This window comes from Centroberyx affinis, unplaced genomic scaffold (assembly GCF_046629955.1).
Source record: "Centroberyx affinis isolate AG114_WGS23_722 - 3 ecotype Tasmania unplaced genomic scaffold, CSIRO-AGI_Caff_v1 ptg001365l_1, whole genome shotgun sequence".
In the NCBI taxonomy this organism is placed as follows: domain Eukaryota; kingdom Metazoa; phylum Chordata; class Actinopteri; order Beryciformes; family Berycidae; genus Centroberyx; species Centroberyx affinis.
In genome coordinates this window covers 1-17,531 of record NW_027279852.1, presented here as the reverse complement: position 1 = coordinate 17,531, position 17,531 = coordinate 1, and the positions used below count along the sequence as shown (strand labels likewise).

At 41.7% G+C, this 17,531-nt stretch overlaps 1 protein-coding gene across 1 annotated transcript; it reads right to left on the bottom strand.

Moving 5' to 3' along the window:
* Nucleotides 1-2,496: 2,496 nt before the first annotated feature.
* Nucleotides 2,497-8,040, bottom strand: LOC139649498 (uncharacterized). The gene is made up of 4 exons (XM_071525914.1): nt 7,627-8,040; nt 4,153-4,515; nt 3,746-3,829; nt 2,497-2,684 (listed from the first exon to the last, which is right to left on the bottom strand). Exons 1-4 carry the CDS (start codon nt 7,787-7,789, stop codon nt 2,497-2,499), a joined length of 798 nt encoding a protein of 265 aa, XP_071382015.1. The 5' UTR covers nt 7,790-8,040.
* Between the last annotated feature and the right edge of the window lie 9,491 nt (nt 8,041-17,531).

Genomic DNA, 17,531 nt, shown 5'->3' with positions numbered 1-17,531 from the left:
AAAGAAATATACAGTATATATATATATATCACTGCCAAGCTGTGGATGATTAGAACTGATGCACTTTGTTTCCTTTGTCTGAGAACTGTGTTGAGAAAACTTACCAGCATTCCCACTGCCTTAAGATTGTGCGTGTATGACAAATGTAAGTGATGATTTACTCTTTGAAGTATGTGAACTGTTGATGGTGAAGACATTTTGATTTTCATGTACATTTGTTAACATGTGTCTGGTTCCTGTTGGATGCATTAAACTGTTTTATTATTATTATTATTATTCAGCTTATTATTATTCAGCTTTGGCATTCATTACTTATAGTTTGTGCTGTTTTTTTGGTTAGAGTAAAACAGTATCTTTGTAGGTAAGTGACAGTTTAACTTAATTCAATATTAATAATTCCTCAGGTACCTAGTTGATTGATTGATTTTCTTTTATTGTGAGATAGCTGTAGCCTGAGGGCCTTTAGTGAAGTAGGAGGCGGACTCAGAAGGCGATTTGAAGGTCCCACAGGTGGACATTTATTTACAGTGCTACCAAAAAACAAAAATAGAAAAAAAACCTGAAGATTTACAGAACAGAGGATAATTCAATTCATTCCAAATCAAAATAACGGCACGTGCACTGGCATCTGCACTGCCTGACCTTCCCCCCCCAGCTGCCTCAGAACTACTGTTTATATACAGCCATCAATTTCCAAGACATCCCCTGGCCTTCACCAACCTCACTACAGGGGTGAGACATAATACAAGCTTTTACATGCATACCTTTTAAACATTATTAACCACAGTACAATTTTGACAGATCTCCATTTTCCAACGGTCCCTGAATGCATCACTAGACAAATACAATAAATAGCCGCGATCTCCGACAGCAAAAGAATAATATGCTTTGGCACAGTAAAACCCCCCTCCGACATGGAATAGGCCATGACATCATCGATGACGTCATCAACCACATAACACACGCAACTGCCGGGCGGCCCTCTTCCAAACAGTCGATTCCCGCGGCAGGTAAGAGTTTGTGAACAAAGAAATAAAGAAAAGGTAACTATAGACTACAGTTCTGAATATCCTGTAACTAAAACAACAATAAAGGTAAATGAAATAACAACACTGTTTGTCTGTGATTATTGTGTTAAACTGAAAATATGGAACGTGGAAATCTCAACAGAATATAAAGCTAAACACAAACAGACCCGGGATAGTTATGTGCATTTGCATTACTGTGAAATTACTGGTCGACTCCATACATGATGTTATTAACAGATATGTAAAGATGATGGGCTTAAGTTATGGACAAAGAAATAATGTAATAATGTGAAACAGTGACAAATGAAGCGGTCATAGCCACTTTGTCACATTTATGTTCATGTCATGCACACAAAGTGCCCAACGCTCAAGCGTTTACAAGTCACCAAAGGTACAGTTACAGTGGTTACACATTTCATTTCATTACAAAATTACAGATTATCATACAGCTCAGTCTTAAACAAAATATTCTGCCTTCTCTCCCAAGTTTGGCAAATAAAATCTGCTACAAAAAAGATTCCCTTCTTCAAGCACAACTCAAGTTTTTCATAATCATCCAGCCCAAAGAAATAAACATAAATAGAGGACATTTTACTAAAACGTAAATCCCTTATGTTCTCGTAAACAGGACAGTAAAACAACAAATGAACCTCGTTTTCAATTTCACCAAACAAAGTCTGTCGTTCTCTGGAGTGGCATTAAACCTGCCGGTCTCTAGGGCTAAAGGTAATGTTCCTGAACATAACTGTGCACATAAGGATCTTTGTCTTTTGTTTAAATTATACTTCACATAAGGTTCTACACTGTAGCTACTCTTTATGAGACAATAAGTTCGTAATTTTTGTTTATACCATATATCAACAGACCATTTTTCTTTATACATGAGAAACATTCTAATCTCCTGAATATCACAAAGTAACCTGTTCTGGAAAATGAATGACAAATGACGTTCAAATAAAATAAGGATTTCAACTCATTGGCCCAGGGATGACCATGCGAAATGTCCCAATTAAATATCTTTTTAGTGAGTCTCTGATTGATATGATGCTCCGGTAAAGTTTTTTAGATGGAAGGAGCGAGAACAGAACATAAGCTGAGTTTCAACACCAGTTTGGATGGTACAACTGTATTAAAAGCAGAGCTATAATCAATAAACAACATTCTGACATAGGTATTTTTCTTTTCAAGGTGTACTAAAGCAGTATGCAAGTGAGATAGGATATATGATATGACCAATCGTTCCAGACACTTCATAATAATAGAGGTCAGAGTAACAGGTTAATTATTAAGGCAAGAGACGGGTGTTTCCTTAAAACACAATGGAACCACACACAATGACAGGGACAGGTTAAAAACGTCAGTGAAAACCTGAGATAGCGGAGTGTAGCATGTCTTGAGGACACGGGAAGGGATGCCGTCTGGGCCAGCAGCTTTACGGACCTTAACCCTTTTAAAGGTTTTACTCACGTCAGCCTGTCACCTGTAGATCCACTACATCGGGTGGGCACTGTGCTGCGGTCACTGGGCCCAAGGTGTGAGCTTCAAAGCGGGCATAAAAGTTGTTAAACTCGTCCGGGAGCGAGGCAGAGGTGTTGGTAGCCACACTGGGCTTAGATTTGTAGTCCGTAATCGCCCCAGAGCAACCAAAAAATGAGACTTCAAAATAAAAGCACTAAAGTTTAAAAGTTTTAAAAGAAATATGGATTTAAAACAATTTATTTGTATCCTACTGTATCGTCACTCCTAATAAGTGAGTACTCAGATTACTATTTGATGTCATAATGAAAAATACCGATGTATACAAAGGTGTATGGCTACTGCGCTATGTAAAGTGTCTATACAGTTAAAAAAATGCCACATATTATGATATTATTTATTATTATCATTATTGTTATGACATCAAATATTAATCTGACTACTAATACTCACTTATTGGGTGTGATGATTAGCGAGTACATGATTGATTGATTTTATTTTATTGTTAACAACCTCATCAAATCATGCTATTACATTCACATTACAAGTACAAATAAATAGTTTTAAATATACATTTCTAAACTTTTACGCTTTTATTTTGAAGGCTAAACACCTACAAAACAGAATAAAATCATTCTGGCCAGCGTAATGCAGCTGCTTCCGCTTGCAGCTCGCCCAAGAAGGTTTTAGCTCACACTTCCTGTACTTCTTATCCCTTTGAAGTGCCAGACAAGTTAAGTGGCCAATCAAAAGAACCTGGTCCCTGCCCTTTCCTGTTTGAGTTAAAGCTAAAGTGTTTCGCTTCGTGAAATTTTGTTGCTCTTTCTGAACTGTTGGAATGTTTTGTGATTGGTTGCTTTGCTTCATGACTTTGTGTTTTCTTTTCTGATTGTTTGACTTCTGACTTTGCATTGCGTTTTCTGAACTGCTGTGTTGCTCTCTTATTTGTTGCTTTGTTTTCTGATTCGTGGTTTTCTTTTGTGATTTTGTGTCCCACAACATACAGTAAGTCGGGGGTAAAGCGCTCTGTGACATTTCATTTCATTTCATTTCTGTGACAAGCTGTAGGTCACTTGCTTCATCAGCAGCAGTCGGGTCTGAATTCTTGTCCAGATGTTTTTTTTCATGATGTTTTCTGAATTTCAAATGTCCACCAACAATCACACCAATAATGGCTACCACTGCAAAGACTGGGAGTCCCACTACAGCATGACCACGACTGGCATGAACATCTGTGGTACCTGAACCTCCATCCATGGCATCTGAACCTCCATCCATGGCATCTGAATATCCATCCATGGCATCTGAATATCCATCCATGGCATCTGAAGAGCAGAAAACAGATCTGTCAGGTAAATGATGACTGGTCAGGAGAAAAGCCTCCATCTCCTCATCATCACACTCATGTTGGCGTGTGGTCGGAAACATCTTAGGCAGTTTTCTACATGGACTCACATCACCCAATATCTACTGCAGTTTCACAAAACCATTTATACAACCCCTTATCAACTATAGCTTTATGAAACGTTTTATAAACATGTTAACATATTATCTATCTTATATTTCCATGCAGTGCCTCTTCATAACCGGCCACTAACATGGAGCAGACTCCAGCCAAACTCTGGCATTCTGTATCAGCTGAGCTCACCTTTAACCTTGAGGTTGATGATGCTGCTGTACTCAGTCTGAGTACACACATGTGTCTCTCTCTTTCTGCGTCTTGTTCTGTCTGGTGCAACACAACACTCGTACGTTCCTGTGTCGTTCCTGCTCACGTTCTTCAGTCTTAAAGACAGGTCGCCATTCTTCATTTCTCTGTCTGACAGCTCCACTCGGCCCGCAAAAGATGGATTCTGGGCGGTCGTTTCTATGCGCTCGTCTCGGTAAAAGAAGACGTATTCTGGCTCCAGGTCAGGTCTGGTCCACTCCAACACGATGATGGGGGTATTGTTGGGACTCTGACACTTCAGAGTGACATCCTGTCCGGTATACACTGTCACCACTTCCTGGCCTAAAGGACAATGGAAAAAAAACCCAGAGCAGAGAAGTCAACAATATAATTCTTCCATCAAGACATACTTGAATTTTTACCAATTTAAACTCAAAAGGACTCCACAGTCAGGACCTGTAGTCAACACTCATCTGTTTTGACATGAGCCCCATTCACACAGGACTCTTATTACCTGTGGACGTCCAGTGGTTTGTAATAACTGTGGAAATCATCTGTGATTTTTAATTCCACGCGAATCTTGCCAAGTACACATTTTGAAAACAAATTACCTTGTGTATTTTGGCAAAGACAGAGGTCCTTTTATAATACTAATCCTGTGTGAATCAAATTCCAATTTTCGTAATTCGTAATTTTGTAATTTTTTTATGGTTCTCCTCAACTTCTAGATATGCCATTTCTATCTTCCTGCTGTCAAATTAAGGAAGGTTTTGACTGCATTTCCAATGCAAACTTCAAGTTTTGCTTTTCCTAAATCAGAAAGTGACAAATTCAACTTCAACTTTATTGTCCCCATGAGGAAATTGTTTTTGCAGCCAGGTGATAAAATATACATTGTTCACAAGACACAAAGGCTGGGGAGTAATTCATTAATTACATGAGGTTCCCACATGATACTAGCATGTAAATGGGGCTCAATTCATCTTCTAATGGCTCTAACATACTCCACGTAAGGAACGCATGCGCTAATGCGAGTACTCCGCCTACGCAAGCTGTTTGCTGACATAGCAAACGCGCGTAGACCGTGTCACTTGTCACTTGTCACTTGTCACTTGTCACTTGTTATAAATCGCTAATCCACAAGGGGAAGCAAAGCCAATCTGATGCTGGAGCGGGGTATGTAAAAATGGCTACCGTGGAGGAATTTGTGCTGCTTTACATTCTCCATCACCGCAAAAAGAGAGCAATGAAAAGAAGATGGTACGTGTGACAGCCAGCTGTTCTTCCAAATCTGCCGCCACTGCCATTTGTTTACACAGGAAATTACTTCTTCATTGGTAGTTCCTCCTTTTGTAGTGATTTTCATTTAGCGTCCCTACCTGACACGCGTGATATTGCAGCAGACGTTTGCGTCGCGTTACAATTTTTTGCCCTACACATTTTGCTACGCAAGGACGCGAGACATGTCTGTTCCTTACATGAGTATGTTAGAGCCCTAACACATCACTCATGATACAGAGAAGTAGACCCAAGTCGGGCGACTGCTGTCGAACTCCTATGGGATGGGCGATAAGTATGTCAGAGAGAAGTAATTATATCCATAGAAAAAAAAGGGAACAGATTCTCACACACTTTTGCATTGGTTTGTGGTGACCTGGCCTTTCTTAATACAAGTCTGTTTTCCCCTGAGGGTGGCAGTATGGGTCAGTGGCTAGTGAGGGTGTCCACCAACTGGAGGAATCGATCCCTCTTGATAAAAGACCCGCTGAAGTTTCCTGAACTCCTACCTGTTCTAGCTGGCTGACTCTGCTCCCCAACCAGACAGAGGAAAGAGAAAGAGAATTTCCCCTCAGCAAATGAAGCTGGAAATACCACTCCAGTGAATCTGTCATTTGATCTGATCTCATTTACAGTCTGTGGGTGTAAAAACTGTTCTGACCTGGTGCAAATCTTTCCAGGAACAAGGAAATACACCAACGTCATGTGAACAGTCAGCGAAGGGGAGATGTGTCGACCACTTCAGGCTATAATATCAAACTTTTGACCACCCTGCAAAATTTGGTGCAGTTCTATTCATGGAAAGTCAGTTCTGTTCAGAAGAAGAGGATTACATACAACTACAGGTGGCCTGGTACTGTTCAGTCCAGAGTTTCTGTTGTGATAGACCATACTCTCCATACCAGGTCTCTCTTGAAAAAGAGATTGCATCTCAATGAGACAACCTGGTAAAATAAAGGTTAAATAAAATAAATAAATACTACAGTAAGTCTCTTATTATAACTTCTTAGTGCAGCTGTTATTTTCTGCACACCCACAATTATATGTTTTATAGCCACCTTTAGCAATATATAATAATAATAATAATAATAACTTTATTTGTATAGCACTTTTCTAAAAACAATGTTTACAAAGTGCTTTACATACAGTAAAATCCAACAGCACCAATAAAAGAAAATAGGCATAAAAAGTAAAATATGATGTAGACAGGTACAACTAAAAAAAACACAAACCAACAGAGATACAATTAAAAACAGATCGAACTTTACATAAAAGTGTGTGCTGAAAAGAAATTATAAAAAAATAGGAATAAAAGGTAATACAGGAGATAAACAGGTGCAACTAAAACAAAGAAACAGAGATACAATTAAAAATAGATGGAACTCTAAATAAAAGTGTGTGCCAGAACACAAAAAGGCAATAAAATTGACATACAGGTACAAGTAGGCAACACTACCGTTCAAGAGTCCGGAGCCAGCAAGAACCCTCCATGCCCCTGAAAGAGACCGATACCCCAATCCACCAGGGCAGCACCAAACCGATCAGAAACACAGCCGAGACACCGACAATGCCACAAACCAATACCACCACTCCAAATGACTGCTCCACTCCCCCACGCAGACCCCAGGCACTCCAGCCACCATGCCCCCAGGACTCCCGGCAAAGCCCCGCCCCACACCCCCTGCAGGACCCGCCACCAGCGCAAATGGCCCACAGGGCATCCCCCATGGACCCCACGATCAAGCCGCCCCCACAAAAGCCCGACAGGACCCAGACTGGCCGACCGCACTGGCCAACCCAGCAGAAACAGCACCCGTCTCCACAATCCGCCAGCCGATCATCGCCCCGAGAGACGAAAGCCACCACAAGCGCGACACCGCCAAGAAACCGAAGACAGGAGAAAAGCCTCCATCTCCTCATCATCCCACTCATGTTGGCGTGTGGTCGGAAAACATCTTAGGCAGTTTTCTACATGGACTCACATCACCCAATATCTACTGCAGTTTCACAAAACCATTTATACAACCCCTTATGAACTATAGCTTTATGAAACGTTTTATAAACATGTTAATATATTATCTATCTTAGATTTCCATGCAGTGCCTCTTCATAACCGGCCACTAACATGGAGCAGACTCCAGCCAAACTCTGGCATTCTGTATCAGCTGAACTCACCTTTAACCTTGAGGTTGATGATGCTGCTGTACTCAGTCTGAGTACACACATGTGTCTCTCTCTTTCTGCGTCTTGCTCTGTCTGTTGCAACACAACACTTGTATGTTCCTGTGTCGTTCCTGCTCACGTTCTTAAGAATTAAAGACAGGTTGCCATTCTTCATTTCTCTGTCTGACAGCTCCACTCGGCCCGCAAAAGATGGATTCTGGGCGGTCGTTTCTATGCGCTCGTCTCGGTAAAAGAAGACGTATTCTGGCTCCAGGTCAGGTCTGGTCCACTCCAACACGATGATGGGGGTATTGTTGGGACTCTGACACTTCAGAGTGACATCCTGTCCGGTATACACTGTCACCACTTCCTGGCCTAAAGGACAATGGAAAAAAAACCCAGAGCAGAGAAGTCAACAATATAATTCTTCCATCAAGACATACTTGAATTTTTACCAATTTAAACTCAAAAGGACTCCACAGTCAGGACCTGTAGTCAACACTCATCTGTTTTGACGTGAGCCCCATTCACACAGGACTCTTATTACCTGTGGACGTCCAGTGGTTTGTAATAACTGTGGAAATCATCTGTGATTTTTAATTCCACGCGAATCTTGCCAAGTACACATTTTGAAAACAAATTACCTTGTGTATTTTGGCAAAGACAGAGGTCCTTTTATAATACTAATCCTGTGTGAATCAAATTCCAATTTTCGTAATTCGTAATTTTGTAATTTTTTTATGGTTCTCCTCAACTTCTAGATATGCCATTTCTATCTTCCTGCTGTCAAATTAAGGAAGGTTTTGACTGCATTTCCAATGCAAACTTCAAGTTTTGCTTTTCCTAAATCAGAAAGTGACAAATTCAACTTCAACTTTATTGTCCCCATGAGGAAATTGTTTTTGCAGCCAGGTGATAAAATATACATTGTTCACAAGACACAAAGGCTGGGGAGTAATTCATTAATTACATGAGGTTCCCACATGATACTAGCATGTAAATGGGGCTCAATTCATCTTCTAATGGCTCTAACATACTCCACGTAAGGAACGCATGCGCTAATGCGAGTACTCCGCCTACGCAAGCTGTTTGCTGACATAGCAAACGCGCGTAGACCGTGTCACTTGTCACTTGTCACTTGTCACTTGTCACTTGTTATAAATCGCTAATCCACAAGGGGAAGCAAAGCCAATCTGATGCTGGAGCGGGGTATGTAAAAATGGCTACCGTGGAGGAATTTGTGCTGCTTTACATTCTCCATCACCGCAAAAAGAGAGCAATGAAAAGAAGATGGTACGTGTGACAGCCAGCTGTTCTTCCAAATCTGCCGCCACTGCCATTTGTTTACACAGGAAATTACTTCTTCATTGGTAGTTCCTCCTTTTGTAGTGATTTTCATTTAGCGTCCCTACCTGACACGCGTGATATTGCAGCAGACGTTTGCGTCGCGTTACAATTTTTTGCCCTACACATTTTGCTACACAAGGACGCGAGACATGTCTGTTCCTTACATGAGTATGTTAGAGCCCTAACACATCACTCATGATACAGAGAAGTAGACCCAAGTCGGGCGACTGCTGTCGAACTCCTATGGGATGGGCGATAAGTATGTCAGAGAGAAGTAATTATGTCCATAGAAAAAAAAGGGAACAGATTCTCACACACTTTTGCATTGGTTTGTGGTGACCTGGCCTTTCTTAATACAAGTCTGTTTTCCCCTGAGGGTGGCAGTATGGGTCAGTGGCTAGTGAGGGTGTCCACCAACTGGAGGAATCGATCCCTCTTGATAAAAGACCCGCTGAAGTTTCCTGAACTCCTACCTGTTCCACTAGCTGGCTGACTCTGCGCCCCAACCAGACAGAGGAAAGAAAAAGAGAATTTCCCCTCAGCAAATGAAGGTGAAGACCCCCACGCAAAGGCGCACACCCCAGCATGAAATCCCCAGCCTCCCGGCAACCCCACGCACAGAAGCGGCCCCCCATCCCCCAAAACAACAACCGCCCGCCGAGCCAGGAGAGACGAGCACCGCCTCCGACAGACCGACCAGTGAAACCGCCCGATCCAAACCCCATCGAGCCCCGTGGGAAACAGCCCGAACGCACGGCCCGCGAGAGAACGCCCCACAAGCCAATCGCACCCATGGCAAGCGCCGCAGGAAGCGCGCGGCGAAACCCCAGCCGAGAATCCCAAAAGCCCGACAGCCAGAACACCCAAGGCCAGCAAAGATGCCACCGCCACAGACAGAGGACTCCCGATGAACAGAGAGTCCGAAGAACAGAACAGCCACCCGAAGACAGAGGCAGCAGTCCGCAACACTGTCACTGCCCCGGCTGCACCCCCCGACCAGCTCAATGCCACCCCAGCGAACAGAAGCACCAGCCCCCCCCAGGAAACACAACGACCCCTCAGTGACTCCAAACTCCCGAACGGCAGTGCAAAGGGAGTGAATCACATAAAAGCCTGTATATATAAGTGTGTTTTTAGAAGGGATTTAAAAGATGAAACTGATTTAGCTAGCCTGATTTCCTCAGGCAGGTCATTCCAAAGTCTAGGCGCCCTAATACAGAAAGCGCAGTCACCTTTAGTCTTGAGCCTGGACTGTGGAACAACCAAAAGGGCCTTGCCTGAGGAGCGAAGGCTACGTTCCGGCTCATAAAGAGTTAAAAGGTCAGCAATATAGCTAGGGGCTAGACCTTTCTGTGCTTTAAATGTAATCAGTAAAATCTTAAAATCAATTCTAAATCTTACTGGTAGCCAGTGCAGATGTGCTAGGACTGGGGTAATATGGTCTTTATGTTTAGTGCCAGTTAAAATTCTAGCTGCAGCATTTTGAACAAGCTGGAGACGTGAGATAGATTTTTGACTAAGGCAGGTACAAAGAGAGTTGCAATAGTCTAGACAAGATGAGATAAAAGCATGAATTACCTTCTCTAAGTCAGCATGAGATAAAAATGACTTGATTTTTGATACGTTTCTTAGTTGAAGGAAGCAAGACTGCACAACTCTCTTTACCTGATCCTCGAAACTCAGGTCACTGTCAAAAATCACTCCTAAGTTTCTGGCCACAGGCTTTATGTTAGATGATAAGTCACCCAGATCATGTAAAATAAGATTTCTTGCGTTGGGCTGCCCAAATAAGACAATTTAAGTTTTGCTTTCATTTAACTGAAGAAAATTTTGTGACATCCAAAACTTAATGTCCGTAAGACAGTTTCTCAGAGTGTTAAGGCAGTTGGGATCATTATGTCTTAAGGGTAGATATAACTGTGTGTCGTCAGCATAGCTGTGAAAGGAAACATAATGCTTACGAATTATGTGACCAAGTGGAAGCATGTAGAGGGAGAAGAGGATGGGGCCAAGAATTGAGCCCTGTGGAACCCCACAGGTGATGTCTGCTGTGGTCGACGATGACTTTCCTATTCTGACAGAGAAAGTCCTATTAGATAAATAGGATTTAAGCCAACCCAGTGCTCAGTCTGAGATTCCTACCCATTGTTCAAGGCGCTCAATTAAGATAGCATGATCTACAGTGTCAAAAGCTGCACTCTAGGTCTCTAGGTCTGGTCTAGAACGATTAAGACTGAGCATTCTCCTGCATCTGCTGTGAGAAGGAGGTCATTTGCTACTTTGACAAGGGCTGTTTCTGTGCTGTGTAATGCTCTAAAACCTAACTGGAATTTTTCAAAAATATTATTATGGTTCAGTGAAGATAATAATTAGGTAAAAACTGTTTTTTCTAAAACTTTTGATAAAAAAGGCAGTTTAGAAATGGGTCTAAGATTGGTAGGATCAGACGCATCAAGGTTGGGCTTTTTAAGAAGAGGCTGAACCACTGAATGCTTAAAACTAGAAGGAAAAGTTCCTGTGGCCAGGGAGCTGTTGACAATAGACAGAATACTAGGACCTACTGTGTCAAAGACATCTTTGAGAAATTTTGTTGGAACAACATCAGAACAGCAAGTAGAGGACCTCATTTGAGAGACAATATTGTCATAACCCAGCCCATTAGGCCATGACAAAAACGGGAAAAGACACCGATTGCCAATAAATACACATTATTTATTGTACTAAAGAAAATGAACTGGATAACCTTGGATATGGGGTGTGTTAGTCAGTGGCATCAGTAGTGTTCATGTGGATGTGGGTGCATGGTGTGATGTAGGGTGTTGCGGAGTAAAAACAAAATAAAGGCAAAGCCAAACAAAGAGGTGCAGGCGCTGGCAGGGAAGAGAGAGAGCGAGCCCCGCTGGAAGCTGGGACTTTTATATCCTGCAGAGCACTGGGCCCAGGTGCTCCAGATCTGGATGGCCACTACCAATCAGCTCCTGCAAACAGCTACTGCAATGGTAGACAACATGGTAGACACAGTAACTGAGATTACACAGTCAGGCAGGGGCCGTCACAATATCCTTTAAAAACAATAAAGAAATTGGTTGAAAACAATTTAAAACAGCTGAATTTTCCAACAAAACAGATGAGTCCCTGTCAGCAGGTGAAATCTGACATCTTATATTTTCAACCTTCTGAGTAAAAAAAACTAAAAATTCCTCACACTTCTCTGGGGAGGCTTCAAGGCTGTGGCTGAGGGAGGGGCTAATGACAGAATCTATGGCTTGGAACAGAACCTTAGAGTTATGAAAAAAGCAGCTCTTGCATCCTTAACCATTTTCTGATATGTGAGCATTCGATTTCTCAAGATATCATGGAAGATCTGTATTTTATTAGCCTTCCATTTTCGGTCAGCTTTTCTACATTCTCTTAGAGAGGCCCGAGTTGTATCATTGAGCCATGGAAGAGCTCAAGGTTTCGACTTCCTGTTTTTGAGAGGAGCAATGAAATCCAGTACTGCCAAACAGGTTTGATTAAAGTGAGTAACTAGCTCATCAGTGTGACTGTGGGAAGTCATGACAGATATATCACTGTGAGTTGCCAGGAAAGCCTCAGAGAATCTGGTAGCAGAGGTTGCGTTAAAATGCGAGAGCTGAGGGGAGAGGATGGCTTTGAGGTAGAAGGAAATAGTGGAGCATCAAATACAATTGCCTTCACTATCCCTGAGCTCTCTTATATTTATAAACCATTTTGAAAAAATAAAAGACATTCAAAGAAGCTTCACCATTTTCAATACGTTGAAAACCTGGAAAGAATGTAGAAAGAAGTATGGTGGGAATATGTGTACAACAATGTATTCCCCCATCCATCAAAATCCTGACATACCGAGACATCCCACATTGACTGGTATAAGTGAATGGACCAATCTTGGCATAAAACAATTTAGAGATCTTTTTAAAGAAAACATACAATTGAAATCATTTAGTGATCTACGGTCTGAATATAATATTTCTAATAAAGACTTCTTAAAATTCTTACAAATTCGTAGTGTCATCCAGTCACTTATAAAAACAAACAAACTGCGAAAAGAACTACTGGAAATCGAAGATCTGTTGCTAACTTCGGACACAATCAAAGGAAAGATCAGCGAATTTTATAAGGTTCTTGCAAAAGGAGGAAAGTCATCATTCCAGACATTAAAGAAAACTTGGGAGAATGATTTAGGGTTGACCTTTGAAGAAGATGTCTGGTCAAACATATGCGAATGTACATATTTCACATTTACTAGTAATAAAATTAAAGAAGCAAATTTTAAATTTATTTATAAATTGTACCTTACACCAGTTAAAATGAACAAAATTTCAAAAGATATATCTATAAAGTGCCCCCGATGCAAAGTGGGGGATGGAACATTTCTGCATATGTTTTGGGAATGTGAGTGCTTGAAAACTTTCTGGAGCTCAATCCATTCATTTACGCAAAAAACACTAGAAAAGGTATTTGAAATGAAACCTAACCTATACTTGCTAAACGATACCCAAGATCTCCCTTTGGACAGGAGGAAATGTAGATTATTAATTACAATAACATACTTTGCAAAGAAATGTATACTCTTATTCTGGAAGGATGACTCTCCTCCAATCTTTAAGACATTTCTGTCCCAAATATCAGAATTTTTACCAATGGAGAAGTTAACTTTTGAAAAATATAGACGGGGTCAAAGTTTTCAAGATTTATGGAACCCAATACTTTCAAGCATGGAAGTTTTCTCTAAAATGTAATCAATAATATAAGACCTTGGTATTCCTGGTACTAAAAATGATGATATCAGAGCCGTGTCTAATAGACATAGCTCTAACATGAATGTTGCTGCAGAGAGCAGGGGAGGGCCAGAGAACCCTTGGCTGTGATAGGAAACTTTTATAAACATCCCAATTATTATTATTATTATTATTATTGTTATTATTATGATTATGGTTATTGTAATTATATTTACTACATTTGCAAAATTTGAAAATTTGAAGTTGTATTTGTATTAACATATCATTTGCATTCATCTTACTCTTTTTTCTTTTTTCTTTTTTTTTTTTTTTTTTTTTTTTTTTTATGTATTATGTTAAAATGTACATTTATTTTTATTATTTTTATTATCATTACCTTTGATTGTAGAGGGGGAGAGGGAGGGATATGAGGGCAAAATTGCATGTCTTTGATTTTGTATATTATTTTGGCAACTGTGAAATAAATAAAAAATATATATAAAAAAAAAAAAAAAAAAAATACAATTGCCTTGTGGTCAGACACACACATATCCTTTATCTCAAGATTATTTAGAGGCAAGCCAGATGATAGTACAAGGTCAAGAGTATGACCCTTTACATGAGTAGGCTCAGTAACAAATTGAATAAGGTTAAAAGACTCAATAAGCAGCATAAAATCAGTGACAAGTGCATGTGATGGGCAACACACATGGATGTTAAAATCACCAAGTATTAAAGTTCTGTTGTATTTAGGCACAATGAGAGACAGAAGGTCAGATAATTCCTGGATGAAATCTTGGTTCAGTTTAGGGGGTCTGTAGACTAGGACACATAGCAAGGGAGCCTTACCATTTACTAGGAAACTCAGTGATTCAAAAGTGTGAAAAGTGCCATTACAGATGGGGGAACATTTTATATGATTTTTGTGAATAACAGCTACCCCACCACCACGACCAGATAGTCTGGGTTGATGGAAATGAATAAAACCAGGGGGTGTAGCTTCAATCAATGGAGTGAAATCACCTAGACTCAACCAAGTTTCAGTAATCATAAAAAAATCTAAATTAAAAGAGTCATGACAGATAAAAGACTTGTTAGAGAGAGATCCAACATTCAAAAGTCCAAACCTGACAGCTAGGTCGGAGGTGGGAGTGTAAGATCTCTTCTTATCTGAGAGTGACGTGCAGACAATTGATAAAAGATTCTGAGAGTTGACGCCTCTGGAACTGATCCACGGCTTCACTATATTAAGTCTTTCCCTGGTAATAACAGCAGTATTAGTGGGGGAGAAATTATCAATGGGACTGTTTTTTGATAGACCAAGCACTGTGGGATATTCTGATTTTGACCCGGAACCGAAGTTATAGTTACTTGGCCCCTGGGGACGTCAATCGGTGACGGAGTTGTCAACTCTGTTAATGGCCACAAGGTGGTCACAGGAGGCGGAGTGATGGTTGTATGTGGTTGAATAAAAAATGTTACATTCCAACGATACATGCCAACATTTGTGAGCCACGGTGGTTAGGGTGGAGACCATCCCTTTTGAAAAGGGCAGACCGTTCCCAGAAAAGATTAAAATTATCAATAAAACCATAATTCAGACGAGTGCATTGGGATTGAAGCCAACTGTTGAGGCTAAGCAGTCTGCTAAAACGCCCATAGCCCCGATTGATTGTCGGTAGGGGGCCGGAGATAAAGATATCCTTTCCACAGGACTTTAGTGCGTTAAAAAGAAGATAAAAATCCCGTTTCAACAGTTCAGATTGTCGACGTGGGATGTCATTAGTGCCAGCGTGAATGACGACCGTGCATACAGAGGGGTACAGAGTTAGTAGGCCAGCAAGTTCGGCGATAACATCAGTTACCTTAGCTCCAGGAAGGCAGTGAGTCACCGCCGACCTGGACTTGACGCCCCTGATGATGAGGGTTGTTGGCTGTGGCTGTGCTGAGGGGCCGTCCAGGGAGCAGCGACGACTACCGTGTAGCGAGGCCGGACGCTGAGGAAAATATTGTGGCGAGGAGGTGGAATCGCTCTTGGGAGGGGAGTGAAGTCCTGCTGGCTCGGAGCGAGGAAGACCTCCAGAGCGACGGATCACGGCCTCCTTCAACATCTTGCGGCGGGAAGAGGAGGTCACTGCCCGGGGAGGGGGCCGCTTGTTTGGCTTATCCACGGTGGAATGTCGAGCCGCCCGATCGATCCTAGCCACCGGTGGTGAAGAAGCAGCAGTGCCAGCCGGTACCGTTGCCAGGGAGGGGTCCAGGTCAGGTGGGATCGTGACCGCAGCGGCATCAGCCTGGTGAACCGGAGCCTCATCGGACAGAATCGCATAGCGGTTCGACAGGTTTAAGTGAGGTGGTGGGGAGCCCTGACCGGGTCTCTCTTTCCGCCGCGGATCACCACCTCTGCCCAGGACGACTGATGGCTGGGTGTTGAGCAGGAGGAAGGTCGTGGACAGGTGGAAGGTTCCCACAGGACTGTGTCGTGGACGGCTGAGCTGAGCGTAGCAATCCGTTGAGACTGCCCAGAAGCCACGTCCATAAAGCTGGACAGAAGTGAGTCTTTCTTCTGTAATTCATCAGATAGCCGTTGAATGTCTTCCTTGAGGTTAGTAATATTCCTGTTTGCTTTCTGAAGCAGTACACAGTCTTCACAGGGCATAGTTGAAGTTCACATTGTTAAACTTGGCCACAGGCTAAAGGCGAGCCTAGTCAAACAAATAGCCGGGACGGCTTGGCTATCGAGCTGGCAGAAGATAGTCCAATAAAAAGAAAACCCAGCTGGGAAATCTCGTAAAACCAATGGAGCTGTGATAAAATAATGTAAAAATAAATAAGTAAATAAATAAAGTAAATAAAATCGATTTCGATGGGTTAAAACGTAGAGCCAGCTGACGGAGAAATGGGTTAAAACATAGAGCCGGTGTTCCGCGCAGGACTGCCCCCCCGTACATGCCTGCCTCCCCAGTGTAAACACACGCGTTGTACAGTCCTGCCTCCCGTACAGCGCTGCCCCCTGTTGTAGTTTCGTATTTCAGCCGCCAGGTGTCATCTGGGCACAAAGACACACCTGCAGGCAGGTGTGCTGTACAAATGTGTTTCCCGTGGACAAGTAGGTATATGTTCAGTGGTAAAAAAAAAAATATAACCTCATAAAGTATTTTCTGTACACGCTATTTCCAAACGTCAAAAACAAAATTCTAGATCTCTAAATATAAGATGGATTGTAAAAATGGGTTAATGTTTATTAGTAATTTAGTTTATTAGTCCTGAATTTCAAATTAAAAAAGTGCTGTCCTATCCTAATAAAAAAATCTAAACAATTTAAACAATTCATGACATTACAAATAAGTGGGCCTATATATACGCTATCTGACATAATGGGACAGACATGCAACAAAGCAAATAATGAGCAAGTATTGAACCCATGACCTTCATTTCTACAGCCTGTACTGTGAGGCAGTTCCTTAGACCACTGAGCCACTGTGACCTTTCTCATATGTCTCTTGTAAATCCCATTTGTGTTTCTATCATTGTGTTTTGTTTTTCTAAATTACTCTCTATGACTGGGGAAAGAATGGGGAAATTCATGAAACACACCAATCTTTTTTTTTTTTTTAAAGATTTATTTTATGCTTTACTGACAAAGATGGTGCGAGAGAGAGACAGGAAGGTATGGGAGAGAGAGGGGAGGACATGCAGCAAAGATTTCGAACATGGGTCGCTGCGAGAAGGACTGAACCTTATGGTACGCGCTCTACTCAGTGAGCCACCAGGGTGCCCCACCTTGGCTCTAGTCTTGCTGGTTTCTCTTTATATTGGATTAATGAC

Coding starts and splice junctions, on each gene's coding strand:
- LOC139649498 (XM_071525914.1), bottom strand. CDS start 7,789: ATGAAGAATGGCAACCTGTCTTTAATTCTTAAGAACGTGAGCAGGAAC. Junction 4,516..7,626: donor CATCAACCTCAAGGTTAAAG/GTGAGTTCAGCT, acceptor ATTGTCCTTTAG/GCCAGGAAGTGGTGACAGTG. Junction 3,830..4,152: donor CATCAACCTCAAGGTTAAAG/GTGAGCTCAGCT, acceptor TCTGCTCTTCAG/ATGCCATGGATGGATATTCA.